Source organism: Mauremys mutica, chromosome 1, assembly GCF_020497125.1.
Source record: "Mauremys mutica isolate MM-2020 ecotype Southern chromosome 1, ASM2049712v1, whole genome shotgun sequence".
Taxonomy (NCBI): domain Eukaryota; kingdom Metazoa; phylum Chordata; order Testudines; family Geoemydidae; genus Mauremys; species Mauremys mutica.
This window is the reverse complement of record NC_059072.1, coordinates 106,128,257-106,142,846: the sequence shown is the minus strand read 5'-3', so window position 1 is coordinate 106,142,846 and position 14,590 is coordinate 106,128,257. Positions and strand designations below refer to the sequence as shown.

Genomic DNA, 14,590 nt, shown 5'->3' with positions numbered 1-14,590 from the left:
CCTCAGGATTCCATCAGTTTGCCAGGCTGAGCTTTCTTTCAGCATGTCCCACTGGAGAGAATGCATACTTTCATTAAAATTTGAAACAAAATTAAGATTTTTCTAGCTGGTTCCAAGTATCTCTTGTGTGGCGCATCCAGCCTGGTGATGTATTACTTTGAGCCCAGCTCCTGTTACAAAGAGCTTGGGCCCAGATATGATATGTCAATATATTTAGTAAATCCTGTACCATGTACCAGGCCTAAGTAACCAGGGTGGCCCCAAAGACACTGGAATAAAAAGGAATTCTCCACCACAGGCTGCAGACCAGCCGCAGAGCTGCTGCATGGCTTTGGCTGCACTGGTGTCCACCACTCTGGTATCACTGCTTTGCTTTGTGTTCTTCATAATACAGGATCCATAAAACTTGCTCCTCCCCTCACCATTGTCTGCCCTGCCCTCCAGACCCTAAGGCAAGGGTCGGCAACCTCTGGCACGTGGCTCGCCAGGGTAAGCACCCTGCCGGGACAAGCCAGTTTGTTTACCTGCCGCGTCGGCAGGTTCGGTGGACCGCAGCTCCTACTGGCCGCGGTTCACCATCCCAGGCCAATGGGGGCAGCGGGAAGTGGCGCGGGTGAGGGTTGTGCTGGCCGTGGCTTCCCCAACCCCTGCGCCTAATGCATGGAAATGCATAGAGAGCCCTCACAAAGCTGGCTTGCCTGGATAGAATTCATGTAAAGAGATCCCCAGGTGGTGCAAATTGTCTTAGTTCCATTGAAAGATTTGCCTCATGGGGTGTAAACCATCTGCCTGGGTAAACCAAATCTTGCTTCCTCAAACTCCAGTGGAACCATACCATTCCAGGATGTCTGAAGCCCTGTGATGTCATGGAGAGGAGGGCAGGATTCAAGCTTTTGAAATGAGAACATTTCTTATCAGAATATTGACATGCGGAGACCTTCACTTAGTTATTGTACAATACTTTCAACTTGTCAAGATTTGACTGCTGCAATTCTTTTGTCTGCTGTGCTCCCATTTATGTTTTGTCCATAATGCAGGAAGCACAGAATGCAGCAGCCAGTAGTTTTACAGATGCTCTCACGGTTGAACGTCACCAGGATGAATAATGTGTTTTAAGACCCTCCTTCCAAAATAAATATTCACCACAAAATGTTTCACTTTCAACTAATCAGCATTTTCTGATGGAAAAACATTCTGCTGGAAAATTTCCTCTCAGCATTATTTTTCCTTTTTCATTGTTGGCACTCTAGGTCCTTTTTTGCCCAGGTGCCTCATTAAAGGCTCTTATTATTGCACAGTTCTCCATCCCACTGTAACTATTCCCATTCCCAAGCTGACATGATTTTTGGCAGCACCCCAAAGGCCATCATCTCCTAAATCTACCCCCAAAAGGATCCCAGCAAATAAAAGAGAATGTTTGCTCATTCTTTCCTTCCCTTTCCTTTTCCGTCCCTCTTTGAGATGCAAAAGGGAAATGAACAGGAGTCCATTTGGAAGGCAGTGAGGTTGCAGTCTCGTTTTTCAGAGCCTTCTGCTTGTAGCTGAAGTAGATGTCAGGTGAAATACCACAGAACCAGTCAATGTTGAAGGCATGAGGAGAACAACAATAGCTTCTTCCCTTCTCCTTAAAGTCACAGCTCACATTTGCCTCTCAATCCATAAAAACAAATCCACAATACACTTTCTCCTTTCTACTGCTTCCTGGCATTTGATGTCCCATAATCGCAGCCACCTAGATTTCCAGAGTCTTCTTCCAACCTTACATGAAATAGGAAAAATAACCAATCTGTCTCTTTTTTCAGCTTTCCACAGCCAAAGTGCTCTGAATAGTTTATTTTCATTGAAGTCAACGGAATTACACCAGTATACAACTGAAGTAATCCAGTGGTAAATCAGACCCTTAATTTTTAATTTCCTTTCTCCAAATCCCCTCCACTCTGTAAACATCTTTCAGGTGCCTAAAGCTGCACACAGTAGTCAAGGTACAACCTCACCTCCTTAGGATGGGATTTGACGATCTTCTCACTAGTCTATGGAAAAAAAGCACTCTTTGTATGCAGGGAGAAGGACATCTCTGAATCATGGTGTGTGTTTTGCTCCAGGAGGTAAAGTCCAGTTTTATGGACAAAATGATTAGATAAAGTTTGCATATTTACCTTGTATTTTTCAGGTTTGCCCAGTGTAGTAAACAAGGAAATGCAAACTGGAAGTGATGCTAGCAGGTCAAAAGGAGAATACAAATGCTTTCATGATCATACAGATGGTCAAATACTCCAACACAAAGTAACAGCTGCTGGAGAAACTTTTAAAGAACAGACACGAAATAGGATATCCTGATCCTGACAGGGGCCTTTGGGCACAATAAGAATAATAATAATGAAGAAATAACTCATTAATATTCAGAGCCTTATGGAAACAACAGCTTCTTCTCTGGAGCTTCCCACAACTAGAGAGACTATATGTTGCCAAACCAGGCTTTCTCTTGTGCAATTTTAAATTCAAATCATTGTGCTAAAGTCAGTAAATTAACCAGTTTTAGATTATTGGCACAGAGGTGAGCAAGATGTAATTAAGTGCTGTACAAATCCCCAAGCCCAAAAGATGGAATTAAGGCAGTAACATCAATGCAGGCATTGGCACTTATTCATATATCACTCCCTACTATTCTTAAGGGAGTATTTTTATTTTTACTTTATTTCTGCTGTTGCCAGAGACAGAATATGCTTTTGTTCTGTTAATTTTATGGGACTGTGCTCTGTTTACAGTTTAAAGACACGTGCAGAGATTTCTTGGTATGTCCTTAACTCCCCCTCTGGGGGAGCCAGGGAAAACCAGGGTCAGGAGAACCCCTGGGACACAGTCCTTGAAGAAAATGTGCTTTTCAGGGGCCACAGGGAGACAGAAGTGAGGAGGACGGGCAAGAATGCAGAGGCAATGACACTCCATACAGATGCCTCCAGTCTTGACTTTGTCAGATTCCCTGAGATAACTCATACAGGGAAGACTTTGTCCTTTTGCTGTTTAGGAATGTTCCATGAATTTTTTACCAAAAGCAAAGGTGAAATTTATAATATCTCTTACATTCTGCAATGAAGTCTGCCAAATGTGGCTAGTTGATTGGCAAAATATTTTCACTACTGGCACCTGCTAGAAAACAGGATATTGGACTAGATGACCCTTGATGTGACTCAGTATGACCATTCTTATGTTCTAACTGGTGCATGGAATGAAATGAGGCCCAGTAATGATGCAGACTGGAGATTAATGCGAACACTAAGACCCATTCTGACTGACAGAACAAATCAACTCTCTTCTTCATGAGTTTGTGGGAGAAAATATGATTTTTTTTCTGCTTGTGTTTTGAGGACTGAATCCTAAAAGATGCTCAGTATATTGGTCCCAAATCAGCAAAACATTTAAGCTCCTGTGAGTAGTTCCATTCCAGTCACTGGACCCAAATTTCAAACATGGAAGGTCTGTTTCCTTATGGGTCTCCTTGCCTTTGTATACTGTCCTAAGCACCAGAGAAGCCCTTCCAGATTCTCCATATTAAAACTGGGGACTTATAAAAAAGGAAGTACCTACCTAATAAACTCTGGTGGGCCTGTCACATCAGCCAGATTTTTGAGCATACACAAAATTATTGTTATCAACTTTGTATGGGATGTTGAATATATCTTCTAAATCAAGACTTTAGAATTGCACCTGTGCTAAAGGATTAAGCTGTACCCTAGAGGTGTGACGCCATGAGGGTCTAAGACAGTGGTTTTCGACCTGTGGTCTGCAGACTCCCAGGTCCACAGACTACATTTAAGATTTCCAAAGGGGTCCGCACCTCTAGTAAAAATAATGTAGGGGTCTGCAAATGTTGAAAACCACTGGTCTAGGGCAAAGCAGATCATGGGAGTGTGATTCACAAGTATGTTTCATTTGCTAATAGTAATGCTGGTGAGGTGATGCACTTCAGACTCTAGTCTTTTCTCCATGTATTCAGATTTTTTACTGTCTTTTCAGGGTCTGTATTGTACTAGAATGAACATATTGAATTCCACCAGTTTGTTTCATTGTGCAAACTGCAGTTCCCATTCATAGTGAACCTTAGTTTATAGGTACAAATCCACTCCTCAGAACCCTGACTGAATATCTCAGCTGGATGCGAGGCGAGCCAGTAGGACAGTAGGAAAAAAGCTTTCCTCTCAAGAACGTGCTGTAGCTATGGAGGTGCTCTGTGGAGGCTACTCCAACATCTGCCAAGCTAGAAGTCATGGAGAGTTTGTGTAGTAGCCGAAGTTCTGACCTCATCCCCGTTACTTCAGCAGCCTGACCCTACTCTGCCTCTACCAACCACAACCCCCACTTCCCACTCAGGGAGCTGGGTTTTGTGTCACGCCAGGGGTGCACACCCACTTTAGCCTTACCAAATCCATCAATTCTGCCCTCAACCCGTGTACAACAACTAGTGTCAAAAGGAAGGGATGGGAATGATTTACCCCATAGTGAAGAATCTATTTTAACAGTAGTAGATCATGTTGTTTTCAATTCACAGCTAGTACTGACTTTCTCACTGCAGGCGAGTTTAATGCAAAGAGAAAGTGCTGGAGGAGAAAACTCCCTTGTCTGCCTGTTTTTGAAAAAGCTAAGCAACCTCCTGCTTCTGGCAGGTAGAATTAACCTGGATTTCTCTGCAACATGTGGATCAGGTGAACTATTCCTGAATTACCAAAATTCCCCAAGGAAGAAGAAGGTGAGTTGAAAGTGCAGCTAGGAAAGGCTGGTAATAGAGTGGCAGCAATTCTATACGACAACTTTTGAGGTTTCAAAACTTGCTTTCAGTCCTCATAGGAACAAGGAGAAAACTTTCAAATGTTTTCCAAAAAATGGAATTGTGGCAAAATGCCCATTTTTGGATTGGAAAGGTCCAGTTTTCAGTTCAGCTCTTCTCTTTCTCCCTCTGGGAGAAGTGACCTGAGAGCCCTGGAACTCTCAAATTTTCCCATTGAAAACTTTGTTGAAATCAATAAATCTCCACAAAATGTTTTGGCTTTGACAAAACAGCATATTTGGACTAAAATAGGCTCCGTTTAAAATGTCCCAGCCAATGCTACTTGGGCAGAATAGAGCTGAAAGAGGCTCCACATGGCCCCTCTCTAGGTTAAATCATGGGAGCTGCGGACTGCTGTCCAGTCAGCACCCCTCGCCCTCAGCTGACCAATGGGTTCCAGAGACCCCTAGGGGGAGGGGAAGAGCTACCTGGTGTCCCTCAGTGAGTTTTTCCCTCTCTTGCAGCTGGGACTGTCCCCCCTCACCACCAGCCCATCAGGTTCCCCCACCCATTGCGGCAGGCGGGTGGCATGTCTAATACATAGAGTACACTGCTAAACCTACAGCATTATTAATAAATAGCATCTATGTTCTTATTCTTTTGTGACTCTTCTGTTGTATTCCCTTTAACCTATTCATACTATAGCAAGCACACGTGAATTAAAATGATTTCACTCTTCTTTTCAGCCTCTTTCTCTCCCTCTCTCTGAAATACCCTTCTTCCATCCAACCCCACCCTAATGCTCACTGATTGATCTATAGAAAAAAGAATATCTGTCCATTCAGGGTTTTATGTCACCCTCATCACAATAGAGTCTGAAAATCTTTTTCCCAGCTGTGTTTTCCCATCACCTCAACCTTTGACAAACAAAAATCTCAAATAATGGTAATGTTAGAGACAAATACATAAGCTCCATTTTTAGTCAGTTGTTCTGCATTGGATATAAATTAGAATGGTGTAAACTGACCTCAGGCAAAGAACTCTTAAACTTGGTGCAGTCTTCCAACATCCCTAAAGGCCCAAGTTTGTTTGGTTTTCTTTATGATTACAGGTTATTTACTGTGCTGACAGCTCCCATCATCTTTGTCTTTTCTAGCCCCAAAGAAAAAGTGCAGTAATTTCATTCCAGTGAAAAAGGATCATCCTGGTTATGAAATATGGATTATATGTGCATATATGGCACCTGGTTAGTAGCAAGTACCACAGAAAGAAACTCTTGATCTCCTAGGGCAGTATACATGCATTATGCAAGTTGAGTGGATTTTTTTCTTCCTTTATGTAAGGGGACTGTTATCCCCTTACTAACAGTCAGTGGGGGTGTTTTAGTTGCTAGCTCCCAGTACCAAAAGGGGAAGGGTCGATGGGAAATCAGGACCCTGAGACTGACAGTCCCCAGGGGCAATGGAGAGACGCCAATGCTCCAGGTCAGCCTGATTGACAGGGCAGGCAGGCTAATCAAGGAGTCAGGAGGCCACGGTGGGTCCCGTCCTCCATGTGAGCTGGAATTGCCTGGGTCAGATAGAGTGGGGCCGAGCTAAGGAGAGAGCAGGGGCCCAAGCTGAGCTGGGGAACAGAGCTGCAGCCCCAAAGCCAGAGCACAGCCCAGAAAGAGCACACCTGCCCTGGGAGCAGAGCTGCAGCAACCTGAGCCAGAGAGGTCAGATAAGCAGCCCAGGAAGCAGGTCAGTGCTGGGAGCAGAGTCACAGAAGCAGCCCACAGAGCAGACCTGTGCTGGGAGCAGAGCTGCAGCAACCAGAGCCAGAGGGGCCAGAGAAGCAGCCCAGGGAGCTGGAGGCAGAGCAGCAGCAGCAGCCGTGCTGAGGCAGAGTGGAGCAGCCGGGAGCTGGGTGCGATGAGCAGCTGGGGAGAGCGAGGGGGACCCTGGGCAGTGGGCCCAGCACAGGGAGACGCCTCAGCCAAGAGGGTCTGCAGGCCAGACCTGGAGGGGGATCATAACCCTGACAGGATGGGGGCAACGCTGGTAAGAACGGTCCTGCCACCTGGCGCCTGAGAGCGTGTGGCCACTGCCAGAGCAAGTGTCCGACCCGCAGCATCTCGAGGCCTGGGACCTACAAGGAACAGACTGTGAACTGCCCTGACATTCCAGAGACACTGTTTGTGATGTTCCCTGCCACAGAGCGGGGTGATGTGTTTCCTTCAACCTTTCCCATTTTTCCTTATTCCTTTAAAAACTAATTGTTAATTAAATAAACTGTATTGCTTTAAATCATATGTAATGATCAGTGGGTCAGGAAAGCATCTGGTGCAGAGAGAGTACCCCGGAGTGGGGACACCCTAGCCCCTGACCAAGGTGACCACAGCAGGGGTGGGGGTTGAGCCCCCCCAGGAATCCTGGGCCCAGCCTTGTTGGGGTTACGAGGACTCTGCCAGACAGGAGAATGCAAGGGGAGTCCTGAAGGGTAGGAATACCTCTGGGTGAAGGAAGTTGGAGTGAGGACTCAGATCCTTCCACTAGCCCATTTCACCGGGGTAGTGGAGAAGCCAGGAAAGTTCTCCACAATAGCGGGACCATTCCCCCGCTTACATAATGTCACTCACACAAACTTAAAAGATACATATTAAAGATCTGATGCCTTGTGGAGAACTTTGGAAAACATTCCAATTAGAAACAATCTAACTTCTTTGTCACATCTGGCCTTCATGCCTTAATAATGCCCCTTGATGATCAAAATTCAAAAGGAGCGCTTAAAGATGATAAAGTCATTGCGGAGAAACTAAATGGATTCTTTGCTTCAGTCTTCACGGCTGAGGATGTTAGGGAGATTCCCAAACTTGAGCTGGCTTTTGTAGGTGACAAATCTGAGGAACTGTCACAGATTGAAGTGTCACTAGAGGAGGTTTTGGAATTAATTGATAAACTCAACATTAATAAGTCACCGGGACCAGATGGCATTCACCCAAGAGTTCTGAAAGAACTCAAATGTGAAGTTGCGGAACTATTAACTAAGGTTTGTAACCTGTCCTTTAAATCAGCTTCGGTACCCAATGACTGGAAGTTAGCTAATGTAACGCCAATATTTAAAAAGGGCTCTAGGGGTGATCCCGGCAATTACAGACCGGTAAGTCTAACGTCGGTACCGGGCAAATTAGTTGAAACAATAGTAAAGAATAAAATTGTCAGACACATAGAAAAACATAAACTCTTGAGCAATAGTCAACATGGTTTCTGTAAAGGGAAATCGTGTCTTACTAATCTATTAGAGTTCTTTGAAGGGGTCAACAAACATGTGGACAAGGGGGATCCGGTGGACATAGTGTACTTAGATTTCCAGAAAGCCTTTGACAAGGTCCCTCACCAAAGGCTCTTACGTAAATTAAGCTGTCATGGGATAAAAGGAAAGGTCCTTTCATGGATTGAGAACTGGTTAATGGACAGGGAACAAAGGGTAGGAATTAATGGTAAATTCTCAGAATGGAGAGGGGTAACTAGTGGTGTTCCCCAAGGGTCAGTCCTAGGACCAATCCTATTCAATTTATTCATAAATGATCTGGAGAAAGGGGTAAACAGTGAGGTGGAAAAGTTTGCAGATGATACTAAACTACTCAAGATAGTTAAGACCAAAGCAGATTGTGAAGAACTTCAAAAAGATCTCACAAAACTAAGTGATTGGGCAACAAAATGGCAAATGAAATTTAATGTGGATAAATGTAAAGTAATGCACATTGGAAAAAATAACCCCAACTATACATACAACATGATGGGGGCTAATTTAGCTACAACGAGTCAGGAAAAAGTTCTTGGAGTTATCGTGGATAGTTCTCTGAAGATGTCCACGCAGTGTGCAGAGGCGGTCAAAAAAGCAAACAGGATGTTAGGAATCATTAAAAAGGGGATAGAGAATAAGACTGAGAATATATTATTGCCCTTATATAAATCCATGGTACGCCCACATCTCTAATACTGTGTACAGATGTGGTCTCCTCACCTCAAAAAAGATATTCTAGCACTAGAAAAGGTTCAGAAAAGAGCAACTAAAATGATTAGGGGTTTAGAGAGGGTCCCATATGAGGAAAGATTAAAGAGGCTACGACTCTTCAGTTTGGAAAAGAGAAGACTAAGGGGGGACATGATAGAGGTATATAAAATCATGAGTGATGTTGAGAAAGTGGATAAGGAAAAGTTATTTACTTATTCCCATAATACAAGAACTAGGGGTCACCAAATGAAATTTATAGGCAGCAGGTTTAAAACAAATAAAAGGAAGTTCTTTTTCACGCAGCGCACAGTCAACTTGTGGAACTCCTTACCTGAGGAGGTTGTGAAGGCTAGGACTATAACAATGTTTAAAAGGGGACTGGATAAATTCATGGTGGCTAAGTCCATAAATGGTTATGAGCCAGGATGGGTAAGAATGGTGTCCCTAGCCTCTGTTCGTCAGAGGATGGAGATGGATGGCAGGAGAGAGATCACTTGATCATTGCCTGTTAGGTTCACTCCCTCAGGGGCACCTGGCATTGGCCACTGTCGGTAGACAGATACTGGGCTAGATGGACCTTTGGTCTGACCCGGTACGGCCTTTCTTATGTTCTTATGTTTAATAATCCCTTGAATACAACACATAAATAACGTATACTCAGAGACTGCACTGACAATTCCATTGCATTGTATTGATTTCAGAGGGAGACACACAAAAGGATGCTGTATAACCATAAGGCAAAAACACTTGGTCATCTATCAAATGCATATTACTAGTATTTTACTTTTATTTATTGAGTGCTGACTGTGTTTTATAAGGCAGAAAACAGGTTGGTAAATATGAACAAAACTGGATGTTTTGTTTCTTTATGGTTCACCTGCCTTACGGCTCAGTTCTCTGTGACATCAGTGATTTCAACCACTTACTATGTCACAAAACAGAGGATTGTGACAAATAAAGGATACGCATCAGACAATTAAATCTTCATGTTAAAAAAGCATTTTTTTCATGCACAGACAGGAAAGAAAGAGACTATACACAACTACTTTAAAAAAGTTTGGTGAAATCTGTGGGGGAAAAAACTTGATAGCACACATACTGATTTGTTTCTACTTAGATGAACAGATCCTCAGTTGGCAGAAATTGCTTAACTCTATTGACTTCAATGGAGCTATGCATATTTACATCAGCGGGGCATCTGGGCAGCAGGAAAAATTTTCAGTTTCCCATGCAGTGCAAGCCTCTTTTCAAACTGTGAAAAGAAGTAATTGGTATGTAATATTAGAAAATTATTGTGAGAAATTACACCAGCTTGTTCTATGTACCTCACAGAAGCCTTCGTGGTTGCACCTTACAAAACAGAGAGAAACTTGTTACCCTTACCATCCAATTCCAAATAAAATTTATCTTCATTCAAAATTTTAACAACTCTTTGATGAACTTCCCAAGAAAGATTTAATTTAGATACAGTCTTGAACCAAAACCCTGGATCAGAGCATGCCTAAACTTTGGAGGTGTAGGGAGGGACTTGAAACTGAGATTCAGTTCCAAATGTTGTGAATAGTTCTTAGTTTTATAATGAGCCACAAGAAAAAAAAATTGGATCTCAACAAATATGCAAATTAGTGTGTCCAAAATCTAGGTCTGGATCCAAATTTTGCATCCTGGTTCAAGCTTTAATTTAATCACCTCTATATATTATTCCCAACAGGAAATTACAAACAGCAGAGTGTTTTAGATAAACCATGCCCGTGTGGTTCTGCCAAACCACAATCTGCTACACTGAAGTTCTTTGCATACACATTTTTTCGGGCTCCATTTGCCAGAATCAAAAGGCTAATTTCATAATGATATTCCTTTTGTTTTCTTTCCTCTGCAGGTTTAAGTGATAATTGGTCATCGGGTTTCTTGTTAGAGACACAGAAATGAATAACTCAACTTACATAAACTCCTCCGCCGAGGATGTTATGGCACTGGGGAGTCCCTATAAAACTGTTGAGGTGGTCTTCATAGTCCTGGTAGCAGGATCTCTCAGTCTAGTGACCATCATTGGGAACATCCTGGTCATGGTGTCCATCAAAGTCAACAGGCACCTGCAGACTGTCAACAACTACTTCCTGTTCAGCTTGGCATGTGCCGACTTGATTATTGGTGTCTTTTCTATGAACCTGTACACTCTTTACACTGTGATTGGCTACTGGCCCTTGGGGCCTGTGGTGTGTGACCTGTGGCTGGCTCTTGATTATGTGGTCAGCAATGCCTCTGTCATGAACCTTCTCATCATCAGCTTTGACAGATTTTTTTGTGTCACCAAGCCTCTGTCATACCCTGTAAAGAGGACCACTAAGATGGCAGGTATGATGATTGCAGCTGCTTGGGTGCTGTCCTTCATCTTGTGGGCACCTGCGATTCTGTTCTGGCAGTTCATTGTTGGGGGAAGAACTGTTCCTGATGGGGAGTGCTACATCCAATTTTTTTCCAATGCTGCTGTCACCTTTGGCACTGCTATTGCAGCCTTCTACCTGCCCGTTATCATCATGACCATCCTCTATTGGCAGATATCTCGTGCCAGCAAGAGCAGGATAAAAAAAGGAAAAAAGGAACCAGCACAAACCCAGGATCCAGTTTCTCCCAGTTTGGTCCAAAGTAAAATAGTGAAACCAAACAATAACAACATCCCAACAAGTGGGGATGGGTTGGAGCACAGCAAAATTCAGAATGGTAAAGCCACAGGAGAGGCTGTGACAGAGAACTGCGTTCCAGGGGAAGAGAAGGAGAGCTCTAATGACTCCACTTCTGTCAGTGTGGTTGCTTCCAATGTGAAGGAGGATGAAGCTACCAAAGAGGCCACCAAGGCTTCTGTCTCCCAAGTTCACTCGAAAGGGGAGAATTCCAAGCTGACATGCATCAGGATAGTCACTAAGTCCCAAAAGGGTGACTGCTGTGCCCCAACCAACACCACCGTGGAGATTGTAGGTACTAATGGCCAAAATGGGGACGAGAAGCAAAACAATGTGGCCCGTAAAATTGTCAAGATGACCAAGCAGCCTGCCAAAAGGAAACCACCCCCTTCTAGAGAAAAAAAAGTGACCAGGACTATCTTGGCCATTCTCTTGGCTTTTATCATTACCTGGACACCATACAATGTGATGGTTCTCATCAACAGCTTCTGTGTCTCCTGCATCCCCAACACTGTATGGACTATTGGTTACTGGCTCTGTTATATCAACAGCACCATCAACCCTGCTTGCTATGCGCTCTGCAATGCTACCTTTAAGAAAACCTTTAAGCACCTCCTTATGTGTCATTACAAGAACATTGGCGCCACAAGGTAAAAAATAAAAATCGTGGAAAGAGGGGGAAAGTTCCAAGTTTTAAAAAACAATGCCATAGCACTTTATGCTCTAGTGTGGAACATGCAATCAAGGAGCCAAGTGGAGTCACTGACCTGGGGTGTCAGCTCTGTCTTCAAGAACTGCACTTAAAATCTTTTTTTAATTATTATTATTATTATTATCAATGGGTCTTGGGGAAATGGTGATTGAATGAGGGGTCAGCAGGGAATGTGAACTTGAGGCACAGTTCCTTGTTCTATCATGGTATCATGCAGAAGGGCTTTTTGAGTCTATGATTTTTGTCCATTCTTATAGAATAACAATAATCTTTGTGTATGTGTCTGTCTGTCTGAAGAAAAAAATGTAAGGACACTTTGACAACAAATATAACATACCTAATTGGAGAGGGGAGGGTAGAGGAGATAGAGAGACACTGAGCAATTCAAACTCCTCTTGCAAAGATTATTTCCAAAGTTAAAAGCTGACAATTATTTTTGTCAGGGTCTCATGTTGAGAAACTTAAAGGTAGGCTAACTATAACAGCTAATATAGTATCTATACCTCTCTCCCATCACCATAAATATATCAGACAAAATTATTCTTTATCTCACCATGGATCCCATGGTTCACTATCCATTGTTCCAAGCATATCAGCTTTCTCTAACTGGGGGGCGGGGTTGCTCCCATCGTGCCAATGAAAACGAATATGAAAATGAACGGGAAAAAAGGAGGTCCTTTCCAGCTTGCTGTACCACAGAGACTGTCTTGAGGCCCTTATAAGCCAAAGTCTTTGAGGATTTAGCTCACTTAAGCTCTTTTATGTGCCATCCCCCAGGAAGTTGTATTTTTCTTCAATCAGCCTTTTCTTCTTTTTTGCACCTCCCTGCCCAGGGCATAAGGATTGAAAACCAAAGCCAGCTGTGAATTAGAAGTTTTCATCAAATTAACAACCATGGGGCTCAAATCAAGGAAGTAAGTTGAGACCAGCAAGAGCAGTTAATAGGTAACGAGAGAGTTATCTCCATTTCCGATGGGCACAGACTTTATGTCCAGGATTTGCTTGTGGCTCCCAGAGGTGAAAGGTTAACATTAGAAAGTCCATCTTAATGTCCAACAGAGAGAAGGTTCCTACTAATATATTTGTTCTAAGGACAAGAATAACTGCATGTAGATTACTGTGCCTACCTGGAAGTGACTCTGGGTATGTTCCTGGAAAGAAGAAGCCAAAGTCCTTCTTAGGCATATGGTGGGGACTATGTATACTTTATGGAAAAGATACAGTGCTGGCCATGTTGCCTTTTGTATCAGCATGGAGCAATATTATCGCTACCTGTCAGGGGATAACAGTAGTAAAGGGACAGGGAGGAAAACAGTGGTTATACAGATATAGGCACTGCAATATCATTATTTTAAAATGTTCCAAAAATTGTCAGTTACTCCAGAGAGTTGATTCCTCCTGCCTGTAGAATAGCTACTTTTGCAGTATTTGATATATATTGTGGCAAAATTGAGCACTGTGTGAATTTGGCAAAGTGCTTCAGATTAAAGTAGACAGCTATTCCCTGCGAGATTTGCATCTGTCAGTATTCCTCCTCTCATTGACACTTCCAGGCACTTACAAAGGTATGCCCGTGGATTTTGCTATCCAAAGAGTAGCCTTCTATAGTGACATTTCCATGGGGTTCCTTCATTGTAATCCAAAAATATTCACCATCATCTGGAATGATGTAAACAAGTAGACCACTAAGTCATCTAGGTATATCATCCTTCTATATTACAGTCTTCCAAAGTGAACTTCAAAGTAGCAGCCTTTTGGATTACAGGGAAATTAACCATGACGACTTAATGTTGAACTTTTTCAGATGCTCAACAGAACTGTGGATTGGGGCACTTTGGAAATAGGATCTTTTTGACATGTACCAGTCCAAAGTTCCTGGCAGAAAGGGAAAATTAACCATGAAACAAAATGAGGTCCAAAAGCACCTATGTGGGATATGTTTTGACCAGCCCTTTCTTGAATTGCAGTGGCTTGTAATTTAAGGTGCCATTATTGGTGAATAAAAGAATTAACTCATTAACGGTCTGGTCCAAAGCCCTTTGAAGTCCATTGAAAGACTTCCATAGACTTCAACAGGTCAAGGCATTAAGTTAACAGAACAAATGCTTGCTCCCTATGGGTCTGATTCTGCAACCCTTACACTGAACAGCATTCACTCCCATGAGTCCAGCTTTACTGTGATTACTCACTTAAGTAAGTGCTGCTCAATGTAAGGGTTGCAAAATTGATCCCTGAGTATCTGTCAAAGCTACTTTCACCTGACGTGTCTTGAAGGCCTAAAGGTAGTTATCTAGCCATGTTTCAGCAGTCTGTGTTGTTTATTCTCTTCCAAATGGTGAAAAATCCAGAGACAAAAATCAAAGAGCATGAAATATGTTCACTTTCTATACCTTTCTTCAGGAAAGAACAGCTTTCCAAGAGACCGTGCCTGTTCCT

General features: G+C 43.0%; 1 protein-coding gene and 1 long non-coding RNA gene across 4 annotated transcripts in view; one reads left to right on the top strand and one right to left on the bottom strand.

The window, feature by feature from the left end:
• The window catches only part of LOC123360278, a 45,212-nt gene extending 34,232 nt beyond the window's left edge, over positions 1–10,980 (bottom strand). For both annotated transcript variants that reach the window (XR_006575996.1, XR_006575997.1), the window contains exon 1: positions 10,705–10,980. This is a non-coding gene — a long non-coding RNA (uncharacterized LOC123360278). The remainder of the gene's footprint in view (positions 1–10,704) is intronic.
• CHRM2 (cholinergic receptor muscarinic 2) overlaps positions 1–13,923 on the top strand; it is a 130,199-nt gene extending 116,276 nt beyond the window's left edge. The window contains exons 3-4 of one of the 2 annotated variants that reach the window (XM_045001193.1): positions 10,641–12,092; positions 12,988–13,923. In XM_045001193.1, the coding sequence (XP_044857128.1) occupies positions 10,687–12,092; positions 12,988–12,994 (1,413 nt within the window). In that variant the 5' untranslated portion in view covers positions 10,641–10,686 and the 3' untranslated portion in view covers positions 12,995–13,923. Of the gene's footprint in view, positions 1–10,640 lie in introns of both variants that reach the window. The other variant, XM_045001194.1, reaches the window with a different exon arrangement.
• Positions 13,924–14,590: the final 667 nt, after the last annotated feature.